This window comes from Lipotes vexillifer, unplaced genomic scaffold, assembly GCF_000442215.2.
Source record: "Lipotes vexillifer unplaced genomic scaffold, Lipotes_vexillifer_v1.1 scaffold31, whole genome shotgun sequence".
NCBI classification, from domain to species: domain Eukaryota; kingdom Metazoa; phylum Chordata; class Mammalia; order Artiodactyla; family Lipotidae; genus Lipotes; species Lipotes vexillifer.
In genome coordinates, this window is record NW_006792454.1 from 4,860,970 (window position 1) to 4,878,691 (window position 17,722).

The window sequence follows — 17,722 nt, forward strand, 5'->3', positions numbered from 1 at the left end:
TTACTCTATTTTCCTTCCTAGCCAATTAAACAATCATGAGAACTTTCATCTAAGGTTGGTTATTGTTATTAAGTTGTTTTATTAAAGGACTAAAAATGGAAGTTAGTGTAGATAAAAGATTAAATAATTTGTTCATTCTCTACATCCATATAAACTTGTTCTAAAATTGAATATAGGTTCCTATATGACATATAAATTTGAAATTTATACCTTTTCCAGCATTGTATTTTCCATATGAAAATGTCATAATTGGTGCTATAGTGATAAAATTTTAAAAATAACTTTTTAGTTTATTTTGGGAAAAAACAGTTGTATTTGCCACTCGAATATCAAACAATATCCAAGTGAATTTTAATATAGATAAATATTGCCATATGCCTTGTATATTAATTAGGCTAGTCTAAGCTGCCTAATAGATACAATGTTAAGACTTGGAAGTGGCAAACATCATTTGTACCAGCGTTTCATTGAGAAAAACCAGTCATGGCCACCGCAAGATTCAGGGGATTTGGGAAAATGTAGATCCAGGCTGAGCAATCTCTTCCTCAGTCACAGGTCTGTTCTGTGGGGGAGAATGGATTTTGGCACTCTTTTTGATATCTTTTGGCATTAAGTTTGCAGTGCTTTAGGGAATGCTTAGTTTACCAGGTCTAGATAGTAATAGCATAACATTAAAAAAAATGTTGACTTTCTTAAATGACAATATATTTTTCCTTTGTCTTTGCTAAATTCTTTTTCTACTTCCTTTTCTTTGGGTAGATATTATTTCACTATTTACTTTTTGAGTAGAATTGTTTAGCTCATAAAATATTAAATGCCCATGAGAGAAATTATTTGTTTTTTAGGCACCTAATTTGTTTTCTAGGGCCTTTAATTTCTTAGCCTAAACCATGTATACTTTTGTGCAATAATGGTTGTCACTTTCTACAGGGTGTATTTTCAGTTTAATTCAACAAATTGCTGTATTAAATGTAGACATTATCTTGTGATGGTACTGTGGAAAATTCAGAGTTAAATTTCTTGCCTTTAATGATTTCTAAGTCTCTATGAGCAGTAGGGTGGGGATAAAAGTGAGGTGCACGTAACCATATTCTGCTACATTAGATTAAGGTTCTGTGAGGGTGGGGACCCTTGTATACCCAACATCTAATATTTACCATATTGCCTGATTTATAATAGATGTTCTTTGAATATTTTTAAATGTGTGACTTAAATTGAATAAAACCAATGTATTTTAAGTGCCATGAGAGAATCACAAGCAGAATGCTATAAAGATTCAAAGGAAGGAGAGATTAAGTTCTGTGGAGAGGTCTTAAGGTATTCAAATGGTTTTAATAGGTAGAGATTATAGGAGGATATTGAAGTATGCTCGCGTTCCTGGGATAAACCCCACTTGATCATGGTGTATGATCCTTTTAATGTGCTTTTGGATTCTGTTTGCTAGTATTTTGTTGAGGATTTTTGCATCTATGTTCATCAGTGATTTTGGCCTGTAGTTTTCTTTCTTTGTGACATCCTTGTCTGGTTTTGGTATCAAGGTGATGGTGGCCTCGTAGAATGAATTTGGGAATGTTCCTCCCTCTGCTATATTTTGGAAGAGTTTGAGAAGGATAGGTGTTAGCTCTTCTCTAAATGTTTGATAGAATTTGCCTGTGAAGCCATCTGGTCCTGGGCTTTTGTTTGTTGGAAGATTTTAAATCACAGTTTAAATTTCAGTGCTTGTGATTGGTCTGTTCATATTTTCTATTTCTTCCTGATTCATTCTTGGCAGGTTGTGCATTTCTAAGAATTTTTCCATTTCTTCCAGGTTGTCTATTTTATTGGCATAGAGTTGCTTGTAGTAATCCCTCATGATCCTTTGCACTTCTGCAGTGTCAGTTGTTACTTCTCCTTTTTCATTTCTAATTCTATTGATTTGAGTCTTCTCCCTTTTTTTCTTGATGAGTCTGGCTAATGGTTTATCTATTTTGTTTTCTTGAGAGACTTCTTAAATATCATCTGAAACACAAAGTTCTCAGTTGTATTACCTTTTTATTATACCGAAGCCCTATTGATGAAACCTATTGTGAGGTGTCTGGGGAGGGGAAGTATTCCATAGTCTTATGTTTAGGTCTCAGTCTTTTAGTGAGCTTGTGCCCCTAGGCTCTGACCTTCACAAGTGCTTCTCAGTTTTTTCTCTCTTAGGAAAGATTGGAAGGCTAGAGGGTTTTGGAGTTGGGTTTTTACATCCTGGGGGTTGGTTAGTCTCTTAAAATCCCAGCAGGCTTGGGTAAAATAATTTCTCTTGAGGAGAGGCCTTGTTAAGAAATATATACTTAGGGGAAATTTTATTTTATTTTATTTTTAAATTAGTTTTTATTGGAGTATAGTTGCTTTACAATGTTGTGTTAGTTTCTACTGTACAGCAGAATAAATCAGCTGTACTTATACATATATCCCCTCTTTTTTGGATTTCCTTCCCATTTAGGTTACCACAGTGCATATAGTAGAGTTCCCTGTGCGATACAGTATGTTCTCATTAGTTATCTATTCTATACATAGTATCAATTGTGTATATATGTCAATCCAAATCTCCCAAATCCCCCACCCTTTCCCCCTTGGTATCCATACATTTGTTCTCTATGTCTCTGTCTCTCTTTCTACTTTGCAAATAAGATAATCTGTGACATTTTTCTAGATTCCACATGTATGTCTTAATGTACGATATTTGTTTTCCTCTTAATGACTTTCTTCACTCTATGACACTCTCTAGGTCCAACCATGTCTCTGCAAATGACCCAGTTTTGTTCCTTTTTATGGCTGAGTAATATTCCATTGTATATATATGTACCACATCTTCTTTACCCACTCCTCTGTTGATAGATATTTAGGTTGCTTCCATGTCCTGGCTTTTGTAAACAGTGCTGTAATGAACATTGAGGTGCATGTGTCTTTTTGAATTATGATTTTCTCAGGGTATATGCCCAGTAATGGGATTGCTGGGTCGTATGGTAGTTGTAGTTTTACTTTTTTGAGGAACCTCCATACTGTTCTCCATAGTGGCTGTATCAGTTTACATTTCTACTAAGAGTGCATGAAGGTTCCCTTTTCTCCACATCCTCTCCAGCATTTACTGTTTGTAGATTTTTTGACAATGGCCATTCTGACTGGTGTGAGGTGATACCTCATTGTAGTTTTGATATGCATTTCTCTAATAATTAGGGATGTTGAGCATCTTTTCATGTGTCTGTTGGCCATCTGTATGTCTTCTTTGGAGAAATGTCTATTTAGGTCTTCCACCCATTTTTTTGATTGGGTTTTTTCTTTTTTTGATATTGAGTTCCACGAGCTGCATGTATAGTTTGAAGATTAATCCTTTGTCAGTTGCTTCCTTTGCAAATATTTTCTCCCATTCTGAGGGTTGTCTTTTCATCTTGTTTATGGTTTCCTTTGCTGTGCAAAAGCTTTTAAGTTTCATTAGGTCCCATTTGTTTACTTTTGTTTTTATTTCCATTAATGTAGGAGGTGGGTCAAAAAAGATCTTGCTATGATTTATATCACAGAGTGTTCTGCCTTTGTTTTCCTCTGAGAGTTTTATAGTGTCCAGTCTTATCTTTAGGTCTTTAATCCATTTTGAGTTTTTTTTTTTTGTAGGGTGTTAGGAAGTGTTCTAATTTCATTCTTTTACATGTAGCTGTCCAGTTTTCACAGCACCACTTATTGAAGAGACTGTCTTTTCTCCATTGTGTATCCTTGCCTCCTTTGTCATAGATTAGTTGACCATAGGTGTGTGGGTTTATCTCTGGGCTTTCTATCCTGTTCCATTGATCTATATTTCTGTTTTTGTGCCAGTACCATGTTTTCTTGATTACTGTAGCTTTGTGTATAGTCTGAAGTCAGGGAACCTGATTACTCCAGCTCTGTTTTTCTTTTTCAAGATTGATTTGGCTCTTTGTGTTTCCATAAAAATTGTAAAATTTTTTGTTCTTTTTCTGTGAAAAATGCCATTGGTAGTTTGATGGGGATTGCATTGAATCTGTAGATTGCTTTGGGTAGTATAGTCATTTTCACAATATTGATTCTTCCAATCCAGGAATATGGTATATCTCTCCATGTGTTTGTTTCATCTTTAATTTCTTTCATCAGTGTCTTACAGTTTTCTGCATGCAGGTCTTTTGTCTCCCTAGGTAGGTTTATTCCTAGGTATTTTATTCTTTTTGTTGCAATGGTAAATGGGATTGTTTCCTTAATTTCTCTTTCTGATCTTTTGTTGTTAGTGTATAGGAATGCAAAAGATTTCTGTGTATTAATTTTGTATCCTGTGACTTTACTAAATTCACTGATTAGCTCTAGTAGTTTTCTGGTGGCATCTTTAGGATTTTCTATATATAGTATCATATCATCTGTAAATTGTGACAGTTTTACTTCTTCTTTTCCAATTTGAATTTCTTTTATTTCTTCTTCTTCTCTCATTGCCATGGCTAGGACTTCCAAAACTATGTTGAATAAATAGTGGTGAGAGTGGGCACCCTTGTCTTGTTCCTGATCTTAGAGGAAATGTTTTCAGTTTTTCACCTTTGAGAATAATGTTGGGTGTGGGTTTGTCGTATATGACCTTTATTATGTTGAGGTAGGTTCCCTCTATGCCCACTTTCTGGAGAGTTATTTTTATCATAAATGTGTGTTGAATTTTGTCAGATGCCTTTTCAACGTCTATTGAGATGATCATATGGTTTTTGTTCTTCAGTTTGTTAATATGGTGTATCACATTGATTTGTGTATATTGAAGAATCCTTGCATCCCTGGGATAAACCCCACTTGATCATGGTGTTTGATCCTTTTTATGTGTTGTTGCATTCATTTTGCTAGTATTTTGTTGAGGATTTTTGTGTCTATGTTCATCAGCAATATTGGCCTATAGTTATCTTTTTTGTGATATCTTTGTCTGGTTTTGCTATCAGGGTGATGGTGGCCTTGTAGAATGAGTTTGGGAGTGTTCTACCCTCTACAATTTTTGCAAGAGTTTGGGAAGAATAGGTGTTAGCTCTTCCCTAAATGTTTGATAGAATTCGCCTGTGAAGCCTTCTGGTTCTGGAGTTCTGTTCGTTGGAAGATTTTTAATCACAGTTTCAATTTCATTACTTGTGATTTGTCAGTTTATGTTTTTTATTTCTTCCTGGCTCAGTCCTGGGAGGTTGTCCTTTTCTAAGAATTTGTCCATTTTTTCCATGTTGTCTGTTCTATTGGCATATAGTTGCTTGTAGTAGTCTCTTATGATCCTTTGTATTTCTGCGGTGTCAGCTGTAACTTCTCCTTTTTCATTTCTAATTTTATTGATTTGAGTCTGCTCCCTTTTTTCTTGTTGAATCTGGCTAAAGGTTTATCAATTTTGTTTACTTTCTCAGAGAACCAGCTTTTAGTTTTATTGATTTTTGCTATTGTTTTCTTCCTTTCTATTTCATTTATTTCTGCTATGGTATTTATGATTTCTTTCATTCTACTAACTTTGGGTTTTGTTTGTTCTTCTTTCTCTAGTTGCTCTAGATGTAAGGTTAGGTTGTTTATTTGAGATTTTTCTTGTTTCTTGAGGTAAGATTGTATTGCTATAAACTTCCATCCTAGAACTGCTTTTGCTCCATCCCATAAGTCTTGGATTGTCATGTTTTTGTTGTCATTTGTTTCTTGTTATTTTCTGATTTTCTCTTTGATTTATTCAGTGATCTCTTGGTTATTTAGTTGCATCAATTGTTTAGGTGCCCGGGGAGGCAGAAGCCGGCTGCAAAGGTGTTGTAATGGTGGCCCCACCCCTTGCACACCACTCAAGAGTGACGCCTTGCTTCTATGGTGTCTGGAACTTTTCCCACAAACTTTTGTGGCTGTAGAGCTCCTTACTCCTGTCCATTCAGGCTGTCTTTTTGTAGCCAACAGCTGTCCCCTCCCTGGGTCCTCACTCCAAACCCCATTTTCCAGCACCCAGACCTTGTTTGCAATAGATGACTCATGACTCAGGCTTGAATGCCCAGAGCTGTGGTGTAGACCATGTGTGCAGTTCTTACTTTGTCCTGCCTTCCACTGACCAATGGCTGTGTTCTCCTTTGATTCCCCCGAAGGTCCTTTTCTTTCCCAGCTGATTTCCCCACCATGAGGGAGTTAGAATTTCTGAGTTGCAGGGACCTCTTCTCACCTTCAGCTTCCCGCCAGGGGTGCTAGTCCCATTTTTGATTCCTCTTTTCTTTTTTTTTTCTTTCTTTCATCTTACCCAGTTGTGAGGGGATTTTTCTTGTCCTTTTAGGTTCCGAAGTCTTCTGCTAATGTTCAGCAGTACTCTATGAGACTTGTTCCATTTGTAGAGATGTACTTGGAGGAGCAACGAATTTCACGCCCTCCTATTCTGCCATCTTGACTCCTCCCCGCTAGGGCATATTTTTAAATGTCTGTGTTCCCTCTCCCCCCACAGAAAGCAGGAAGGGACTTTTCTTTGATCTTCACGGTGACAATCTGATTGTGCTCCTGTGTGTAGAATTCATGAAATTATGGGAACTCCTCTAGCCTGGGCCCTCCCAGACATTTTAACTCTCAAACATGTCCACATTGATCCTCCAGTAATTTGTTAATTGCACATTTGATTTTCCTACCCTGTTACTGGTTTCCATGGAGTTTCCTTTCTTCTGGGTTTTTGCTCTGCTAAATTGTTGTTCTCTGTATCTGCCTGTCTCTCTAGTTTTGGGAACAGCACTTTGCCCTATGACCTCAGTTCTCTGATGACTCTAGGAAGAGGTGTTGATTTTCAGTTTGCTCATCGTTTTTCATGTTGTGTGAAAAGGAGAGACAACTTCCAAGTTCCTACATCCTGGATTGGAAGCCAGAAGTCCCTCCATTATGTTTTTGTTTTTCCACTGAATAATGTTCAATAGCCATTACTTTTCCAAACTTGTAGTCTGTGGAATAGAGTAACAGTTAAGAATGATGATTCCTTTAGTTTATTTAAATCTTAACTATGTTTCTAGTCAAACTACTAGAAAGTCACACACACACACATTTTTTTTTAGCTAGTTGCAGGAAATCTTTCATAGAACAATCTAATAATATAACATATTTTATTGATAATAGTGTAAAAATTGCCATATATCTTCTTTTGTTTTTTGTTTTTGTTTTTGTTTTTGCGGTATGAGGGCCTCTCACTGTTGTGGCCTCTCCCATTGCGGAGCACAGGCTCCGGACATGCAGGCCCAGTGGCCATGACTCACGGGCCTAGCTGCTCCGCGGCATGTGGGATCTTCCCGGACTGGGGCACGAACCCGTGTCCCCTGCATTGGCAGGTGGACTCTCTACCACTGCGCCACCAGGGAAGCCCCATATATCTTCTTTTGGTAAGACTACACTTTACCTTTGTTGCTGTTAGTTATAAAGTAAATCTTGTAATACATTTCTCTTTCAAGTATTATATTAGATAACATGACTCTGCTAATAACCGAGTGTATTGTATTCAATTAGATGATTTTTTTAAACATTATATTTCTCTTTTTCCTTACCTTCTAGGAAGCTCATAGATAAGTTTTGGTTCTCATTTACATTTAATTTCTCACCCCTTCCCCTTTCTCCATTTACCATTGTTTTAGTTGTTGTGGTTTCATTACTTCTCTGTTTTTTAATTAAAATTTTTATGTGCATTTGAAAGTAGGTCATATAAATAATATATTAACTATGCTCAAGTATTGCCTCCTACAGTTTTAGGTCTTCTGTGCCACTGCTGCCACACCCCACTTTTTTTCGAAAATGCTTCATATTCATGATCATTTTCTTCTTATTCTATAGACTTCTTTTGACCATGATTTGAATTATTCATTTCATGGCTTATCCATGATAAATTATTTGTTTCAGACATACTTCCTCTCGTCACTCTTTATGCTTTATGGTTCCTCTGAGTTCTATTTGCTATTTTAATATTAACTCAAGGCAGACCATTAAGAATGTACTCTACTGTATCCAGAAAAGTTTGTTAGAAAAGGTTTCATGAAGCTAAATTTAGGACTTAGAGGGTATTATGCTTAGTGAAGTAAGAGAAAGACAAATAATATATGATATCACTTATATGTGGAATCTGAACAATAAAACAAACTAGTGCCTATAACAAAAAAGAAACAGACTCACACAGAGAGAACAAACTAGTGGTTACCAGTGGGGAGGGGAAAGGGGGAAGGGACAAGATAGGTGTAGGGGATTAAGAGGTACAAACTACTATGTATAATGTAAATAAGCTAAAAGGATATATTGTACAGCACAGGGAATATAGCCATTTTGAATAATAACTATAAATGGAGTATAACCTTTAAAAATTGTGAATCATGTTATACACCTGAAACTTATATAATTTATTATAAATCAACTATACCTCAATAAAAAAGAAAACAAAATAAATGAATTGTAACTATGTATACCTGTGCTTTCATTATAGAAACTAGATCATTGAGGGTATATTTTATCAGGAAAATGTTTTGAGTTATACAAAATTTAACAGATCTTTGAGAGTTTATCAGTCCTCTTCCATTGCGAGTACATCTTTGTCTAACTTATTACTTTAATGATTATAATATATAATACCAGTTATTAAACTAATTATCAAATTTTGATAGTTTTGGTTAACTAAGTTCCCACTGTATTTTGTGTTTTTGTTTAGAAATTAAGTCTATATTTGTCCTGTGGATTACTAAATTCACTCAAATGCCAACATTTTAATATATTAAATAATTTTCATGAAAGGGCTTGCTATTGGTGTCATTTATATTGTCAACTTAAGTTTAGTTCACATTATTGGGCAAACCCTTTTGAACCTTAAATCATTTGATCTAGTGTCGCACCTTCCTGATAGTCTCCAGAATAGGTGGGGATGCTCAATTTTTGTCAGTTCTCCTTTGAAAGGATAGGCCTGTAGGTATTTCAGTCTTAGTGTTCATATGATTGCATTTATCATTCAGTGTCAGTCTCATTCATAAACATTTACTATAATCTAGTTTGGGAGATAGTATGTATACATAGATAATCAGTAAGACTAGGTAATTTGTTGTGTGTCAAATGAATAATGTAGGCAATACAGAAATTTAGAAATAGCAGAAATTACTGTGATAGCTGGGGAAAGCTTCATTGAGGAGGTAGAAATTGAATATTGAAGGAGACTGAGACTTAGATGAGAAAGGAAAAATAGGTTATGAATTGTGGATGGGCCATGTTTATGCATCTGTTTTTATGCTGTTTGATTGATGTCAAACATATTTTGATATGCCCTAATAATTAAAATGGAAATAAAAATTAAAACTAATATGAGGTACCATTTATATCTCATTTGTAAAAACTTACCAAGCTTGAGCATCATGTTGGTGCACATGTGGAGCGATGAGAACTCTTGAAGTGCATATAGCCTATGAACTAGTAATGCCACCTCTTAATATAAATAATCAAGAGCAATGTTTTATTAATGTGATCCCCACACTGAAAAAAATACATTTTACTTCATGAGCCAGTATACACAGAGATGAAATAAAAGTTTTATATATATACTACTATATATAAAATAGATAACTGATAAGGATTTGCTGTATAGCACAGGGAGCTGTACTTAATACTCTATAATGGCATATATGGAAAAAGAATACAAAAAAGAGTGGATATATGTATGTGTATAACTGATTCACTTTACTGTGCAGCAGAAACTTATACAACATTATAAATCAACTGTACTCCAATAAAAATTAAAAAAAATAATTTAGTTCTTACTATATATAATAAAGGTAAAATATAACAAAGCATATATTAAGTATGAATTTAATAATGTTTAAATAAAATAGAAATTCTAAATTAAACACTGCAAAAAAATTTAAGAGCTACTAGTTTCAAATATTGGTTGAAAAAATGAGTGGGTTGACAAAAGTTGAGTAAGTTTAGTAAAGAGTTAATATCAGGACATGGATGTCTGTTTTAGCATGTTGGTTCGAGGTGGCAGCAGATAATTCAGATGGAGGTATTTTAGAGAAAACTAGAAATGTGGGATTGGTGATTGGGAAAGGCTCAGGGCTAGATTATGGATTGGGTAGTCTTTCAGACAGAGATGAGATCAGAAGCCAAGAGAGTAGGTAAATTTCCTGAGGGAAAAGCTGTAAAGATTTGAGAAGAGGGAAACTAAGAATTGAGTCATGGATACATCCTCCAATTAGATATCATTTACTCTGGTAGGTGAGAAGAATATTCAGTTAAAAATTATGGCAGTTTTAATATTCTGAATATTCTTTCTACAGAGCAAGATACTTTTTGTATCAAGGCAGACTTTCCATTTTTCATTCTTTAACATTGCTTATGCTTTCACAAAACTGTATTTGTTTCTCTAAAAAATGTTTTCTTCCAAATGATAGTAAAATAGAGGATAATTCTTATTTTAGCTACATAAGCATTTTCTTTAATTAGAATGTTTTGTAAAATTTCGGTTTTTTCCTATTACACACAGAAATCCAAAAAGTTTGCTTTCTGTATGTGGCTTAATATTTGGTATCCAGTTTTTTTGGGTTCTTCATCTTAAACTAGTAAGTCAGTATCAGATTTACACATTTTACTTGTAAATCTCTGGGCATGTCATAGGATATGAGTATTATGATAATGGATGTTATTATGAAAGGTAGTTAATTCTAATATTATCGTCAAAATGTAAAACTTTACATAAAATTATCTTTTCTTAGAAATACCAGCTCATCAATAATTTTGCTTTTTTCCATAGAGAGAATCAGCACTAAAACAGGAAATAAATGACCTTGTAAAACGGAAGATTACAGTAGATGAAGAAAATGCTTTCTTAAGGAAAGAATTCAGTGACTTGCAGAAGAAATTTAAAGATAAAAGTCAAGAAGTTAAGGTGTGTTGACTTGTACACAGTTTTACAGTACTTTCTTTGAAGTCCTACTTAAAGCTTTGTCAGCCTTTGTGGCACAGAAAGTGACGAGCTTGGAGGAAAAATTGCCTTAGGCCCTGCTGTACCATACAGTTTTCTCACATGCAGAAATTCTGAGAAAGATGCTTTAAAGCTAAGACTCTAAGCTTTATAACTTTAAGATAAATAGTTAATGATGGAAATGGAGCTAAGAAAGTAGGAGTGTGAATATGTGGCTTCTTGTAATTAGATTCTGATGGGACTGGTATTATTAATTGATAAAACCCAGGTCTGGGAGGATATGTCTGTGTGGGTCTCAAAAATAGCTGGGGACAGCATCAAAGGCAGCTTGATCAATTAATGGGCTCTTTGCAAATGTGTACTCATCAAAGCTGTCATCCAGTGAAAAAATATGACCCATCCACCTGCATGAAAAGAGACCAATAAAAGTATACAGGTGACCTTGGCCATCAAATATAGAAGCTGTTGTGGGGGTAAAATTGTACACTTTATATTTGCTGATTAGTTCTCACCTGTTTTTTGGTTTGTTTCATTCTGTTTTGTTTATCGGCCCCTGTGGTACTGTTCTACAGGACACTAAGGAGTGTGTACAGAATAAGGAAGAGCAAAACAGACTGGTTATAAAAAATCTAAAGGAGGAAAATGAGAAATTAAGTACCCACTGCGCTGACCTGCTAAATGACCTGGAGAAACTGAGGAAGCAGGAAGCACATTGGAGAAAAGAAAAGTATAGCACTGATGCAAAAATAAAGGTATGCAATGAGAATGGAATTTGTGCTGTTATTTTGGATCTAACTTCTTATAGGAAGTTTATTACATGTTATTTTCTTTAAATAACAAGTTATATATTCATATCCACCAGTGGGGACTAGCATTAATTTATATTCCTTCAGTTAAGACCCACAGCTTTTTAAAAATTGATGTTGCAAAGCAGGAAACTGACTTCAAATACTTATCTAAAATGTAATCATTAAAAAATAAAGGCTGTTGCATTTTGAAATAAAACATGTTTTGAAAAAACATATTTAGAATTATGAATTTTGGCTTTTTGCAGTTAGGGATTAAATTTATAAATATAGCTAGGATTCATTGCAATACAGTTTTAATACTGTATTTTCCAGGTCCTTTAAAAACTATGTAAAAAAAGCACAAAACAGTTAAAAAATACTCACATGTGTTTTATATGTGTTTCTTTGGCTTGAGAGGGCCTTATTCATCGTAAAATTTTATTTTTATAGAAGAAAAAAGGTACAATCAATCTTTATAATATTCTTATATCCTTTTTGATCCGTGCTTTTTCAAAATAATTATTTTCTTGTAGCTTTCTCTTGGTCTTGAGAATGTTTTTGTTCATTTTTTCCAACTGAATTTCAGGTTTCTCTTTTAACATAGATTTTGTTGAAAAGGCCTCAGACAAATTTTAGTGCTAGTAAATATGATAGTTCCTCTATGTATACATGCTTAAGAAGAATATATAACATAAGTATACACACACACACCCACATATATATATATAGCTATTAAAATATAATAAGAATGGATATGTGTGTCTATACGTGTGTGTGAGTGTATGAATGTGTGCCTGATTATTTAAGAATTTGTCTTTCTGAGTGTGTGAATCTATTCATTGCAGATATTTAAGGAAATACATACAGTAATTCTGTTAGTGCACAATCAGGGAATGACTGAGCCATTGAGAGAAGTGAATTCTGGCACATTTGTTTTCTTATTTTTATATCAGTTTCTGCTTCCCTACCACCTTTAAGCAGTTTGGTAGTGTCATAAGTGTAAGTGGTACTTCCTTGTGTTAATCATAGCTACATGATTTTTTGATGATGGTTTCATTTCCTTATTTGCCATTCAAATAGTCCATTCTATGATTTACTGTGATTTTCAGTTCTGACTTTTTTTTCTATTAGAGTGCTTACCTTTTCTTATTAATTTGTAAGCATTCTTTATTCTAGATAGCAATACTTTTAAAAATATATATATATCACACATACCTTCTGTTCAGTGAGTCTTGAATAAGGTGAATTAAACATTCAAAAATTTGTGAATTTTTATAGAGTCATTTTTATTATTTTCTTCTCTAATGTTTTTGTTTAAGAAATCTTATATTCTTAAGTATTCCCTACCCTAAAATTTTTAATCTATTTAGAATTCATTTTTGGGTGTGGTCTTCCACACCATTTATTCAGTAGTTTATTGATTTCTGATTCAGTCTCTCTCACATCTCTAAGTTTCCATGAGTATGTTTGGGTTTGTTTCTGGACTTCCTGTTATTTTCATGGTTTTAGGTATTGTAGTTTTAGAATTTTACTCATTATTTTGTAGGGTGATCTACTTTTTTATTCTTCTTTTTGTAAGTCATGAGCCCTATATGTGCCTCTTCACTATCTAATAATATTTAAGGATCATTTCATTAGTTTTACTGAAACATTCTGTTAGAAAGCAGGTTGGAACATCATCTAATTTATTAATTAATTTTGGAAGAATTATAATCCTGCTATTTAAGAATGTGGCGTGCGGTTTTGTAAGTTTCTTAAAACGGTACTGTTCATTTTTATTAGATTTATTCCTAGCTATTAATATTAATGTTAAAATATTGTTTTATGCTAAATATATTTTTTTTGCTGAATAATATTTTAAATTATATTTTTAATTAATTATTTCTAGAAGACAGCAATATTACTGAATTATCTTGTGCTTCTTTTCAACAATTTTCCCCAAATGTTTTAGTTCAAAAAATGTGTACATTTTCTAGATTTTTCTAAGTTATATAATTACATTGTCAGTAAGAAAACTGTCTCTTTCTTTCCTTTTGGTATATAATTCACATACCATACATTTAATCCATTTAAAGTGTACAGGCCAATAGTTTAGTTTATGCAGAGTTGTGCAACTATTATCAAAATTACTTTGAGAACATTTTCATCATCCCCAAAAGAAGCCCTGTAACCTTTAACAGTCACTCCTGATTTATCCTTAGCTCTGCAGCCCGAGATAACCACTTATGGCCTTTCTCTATATATAGATTTATCTGCTCTAAACATTTCACATTAATGAAATTATAGTATATGATCTTTTGTGACTGACTTCTTCCACTTAGAATAATGTTTTCAGGGTTTATCCATGTTGTAACATGTATCAGTACTTCATTCTTTTTATAGTTTAATAATATTCTATTATATAAATATCCTACATTTTATTCATTTATCTCAAGTAGAAGGACATTTGTGTTATGAATAATACTGCTACAAATATGTGTGTACAATATTTTATGTATACATCACACATTTTTATTTCTCATAGGTACATACCAAAGAGAGATTACTAGGTCATGTGATAATTCTGTTTTTAAGCTTCTGAGGAACTGTCAGACTGTTTTCAAAAGCAGCTGTACTATTTTACATTCCAAACAGGAGTTACTGAGGGTTCTGATTTCTCTTTGTCCTCGTCAGCACTTGTTATTGTCTATCTTTTTGATTGGAGCCATCTTTGTGGATGTGAATGGCATCTCATTGTGGTTTTGATTTGCTTTTCCCTGATGGCTAATAATTCTGGTCATCTTTTTATATGTAATTGGCCATTTGCATGTCTTTGAAGAAATGTGAAATCATTTCTTTTGCATATATTCTGGATACAAGTCTCTTTTTATTGATATAATTTGAAACTATTTTCTTTAGTTTTCTGAGTTGTTTTTTACATCCTTAATGGTAGTATTTGAACACAAAAGTTTAAAATTTTGATAATTAATTTATCTCCTTTTTCTTTTGTTGGCCATGCTTTGGGGCATTCTCAGATGCATCTCAGATATGCATCTTTAGAAACCATTGCCTAATCAAAGATCATGAAGTCGGACACTTATGTTTTCTTCTAAGAGTTTTATTTCTTACCTTTAGGTCTTGATCCATTTTGAGTTAATTTTTGAATATGATGTTTGATAGGAATCCAGCTTCATTCTTTTGCACATGTATTTAGTTGTCCCAGCTCCGTTTGTTAAAAAAGACTATTCTTCCCCCACTGAATTTATCGTGCCATGTTTATCGAAAATCAGTTGACTGTAAATATAAAGGTTTATTCCTGGACCTCAATTCTGTTCCTTTGGTCTATACATTTATCCTCATGCATATGCCACACTACATTGATTATTGTAGACTTATAGTAAGTTTTGCAGTTGGGATTTGTGTGTCCTCCAAATTTATTCTTCCTTTTTCAAGGTTGGCTATTCTGTGTGTCTTGTATTTCTATATGAATTTTAGAATCAGCTTTTCCATTTCTTTCAAAAAAAAAAAGCAAGCTGAGATGATTTTGGTAGAGATTGTATTGAATCCCTGTCACCTTTTTTAGTGTAGGCATTTACAGCTATACGTGTCCCTCTGAGCATTGCCTTTGCTACATCCTGTAAGTTTTGGCATGTTATGTGTTTTTTTCAAAAACATTTATTTAGGGGTTCTCTGGTGGTGCAGTGGTTGAGAGTCCACCTGCCGATACAGGGGACACGTGTTCATGCCCCGGTCCAGGAAGATCCCACATGCCGCGGAGCGGCTGGGTCCGTGAGCCATGGCCACTGAGCCTGCATGTCTGGAGCCTGTGCTTCGCAATGGGAGAGGCCACAACAGTGAGAGGCCCGCGTACCGCAAAAAAAAAAAAAAAATTATTTTTGGCTGCGTTGGGTCTTCATTACTACATGCAGGCTTTCTCTAGTTGAGGCGAGTGGGGGATACTCTTTGTTGTGGTGCGCGGTCTTCTCATTGCAGTGGCTTCTCTTGTTGCAGAGCATGTGCTGTAGGCATGCAGGCTTTAGTAGTTGTAGCATACAGGCTCAGTAGTTGTGGCTTGTGGGCTCTAGAGCGCAGGCTCAGTAGTTGTGGTACACGGGCGTAGTTGCTCCATGGCATATAGGATCTTCCTGGACCAGGGCTTGAACCCGTGTCCCCTCATTGGCAGGCAGATTCTTAACCACTGCGCCACCACGGAAGTCCTAGCATGTTATGTTTTTGCTTTCATTTGTCTCTGGATATTTTCTGATTCTCTTGTGATTTCTTCTTTGATCTATTGACTGTTTAAGTGTGTATTGTTTAATTTCCATATATTTTGAATTTTTCAGTTTTCCTTCTGTTACTGAGTTCTAGCTCCATTCCACTGTGGTTGGAAAAGATATTTTGTATGAGTTTAAGTTTTTAAAGTTTATTATGAGCTTTTTTATTGCTTGGCATATGGTCTGATATGGTAAATGTTCTGTGTGTACTTAAGAAATATGTATATTGTGCTGTTTTGAGGTAGAGTGTTCCATATACATCTGTTAGGTATACTTGGTTCATAGTGTTTTTCAGGCTCTTTGTATCCTTAGTGACCATCTATATAGATGTTCTATCATTATTTAAAGTGGCCTATATTCTCCAGCTATTATTGTAAAACTCTATTTCTTCCTTCAATTCTATACTTTATATATTTTAAGGCTCTGTTTTTTTGTGCATATATGTTTATAGTGGTTGCACCTTGATGAATTGACTCATTGATCAATATATTATGTCCTCTTTTGTCTCTTATAACAGTTTTTGCCTTAGTTTATTTTGTCCAGTATTCTTATGTCCATCCTAACTCTCTTTTGTTTATTATTTTCATGGAATATCTTTTCTCATCCTTTGATTTTCAATCTTTTTGTGTCTTTGGATATGATAGTCTCTTTTAAAAACATATAGTTGTATAATGTTTTCTTAATCCATTCTGTGTCTGCCTTTTGATTGGAGAGTTTAATCCATGTACATTTAAAGTACTTACTAGTGAGTAAAGACTAACTTCTGCCAATTTATTACTTATGTGCTGTACGTCTTATAGATAATTTTGTCCCTCATTTCCTGTATAACTGTCTTCTTTTGTGTTAAGTTGATTATTTGTAATGGCACATTTTGATTCCCTTCTCATTTTGGGGTGTATATTTTATTGATATTTTCTTTGTCATTACCTTGAAGATTACATTTAACATTGTAAACTTATAACAATATAATTTCAGTTGATACCAAATCTTCAGTAGCATACAAAACTGTTCTGCTATATTGCTTTTTCCTTCTATTTCAAGTTATTGTTGTCACAAGTGACATCTTTATAAAATGTGTTCCCTATCATATAGATTTATAATTTTTTATGTTTGTCTCTGAAATTATGTATGATTTACTTCTTCTTCCCAAAGAAGTAGGGTGAAAACCAAATATAAAACAGTATTAGATTTTATATTTGACTATGTATTTACCTTTACTGGAGCCTTTATTTCTTCATATGGCTTTGAGTTATCATTATATATTCTTACATTCTATCTGAAGGAATTCCATTAGCATTTCTTGTACATTAGATTTAATAATGAACTCCCTCAGCTTTTATATGTGAATGTAAAATTTTTGAAGGACACTTTTGCTGGGTATAGAATTCAATGTTGACTTTTTTTTCTTTCAACACTTTAAATGTATCATCCCATTGCCTTCTGGCTTGCATGATTTCGGATGAGAAATCAGCTGTTAATCTCATTAACAATTCCTTGTGTGTGACAAGTCACTCTCTTTTGTTACTTTCAAGATTCTCTCTTTGTTTTTGGATGAATTTTATAAGTTTGATTTTAGCTTATCTTAGTGTATGTCTCTTTCTGTTAATCTTACTTGGAGTTTGTTTTGGTCTTTGGCTTTATAGATACATACCTTTCATCAAAATTGGGACTTCTTTGGCTCTTATTTCTTCAATGTTGTTTCTACCCCTTTTTCTGTCTCTTCTCTTTCTGGAACCCCTTAATGTATATATTGGTCTGCTTAATGGTGT

At 34.0% G+C, this 17,722-nt stretch overlaps 1 protein-coding gene across 1 annotated transcript in view; it reads left to right on the forward strand.

Moving 5' to 3' along the window:
• CNTLN (centlein) overlaps nt 1-17,722 on the forward strand; it is a 314,787-nt gene that overhangs the window by 85,124 nt on the left and 211,941 nt on the right. The window contains exons 4-5 of the mRNA XM_007465654.1: nt 10,742-10,876; nt 11,485-11,664. Coding sequence (XP_007465716.1) covers nt 10,742-10,876; nt 11,485-11,664 — 315 coding nt within the window. The remainder of the gene's footprint in view (nt 1-10,741; nt 10,877-11,484; nt 11,665-17,722) is intronic.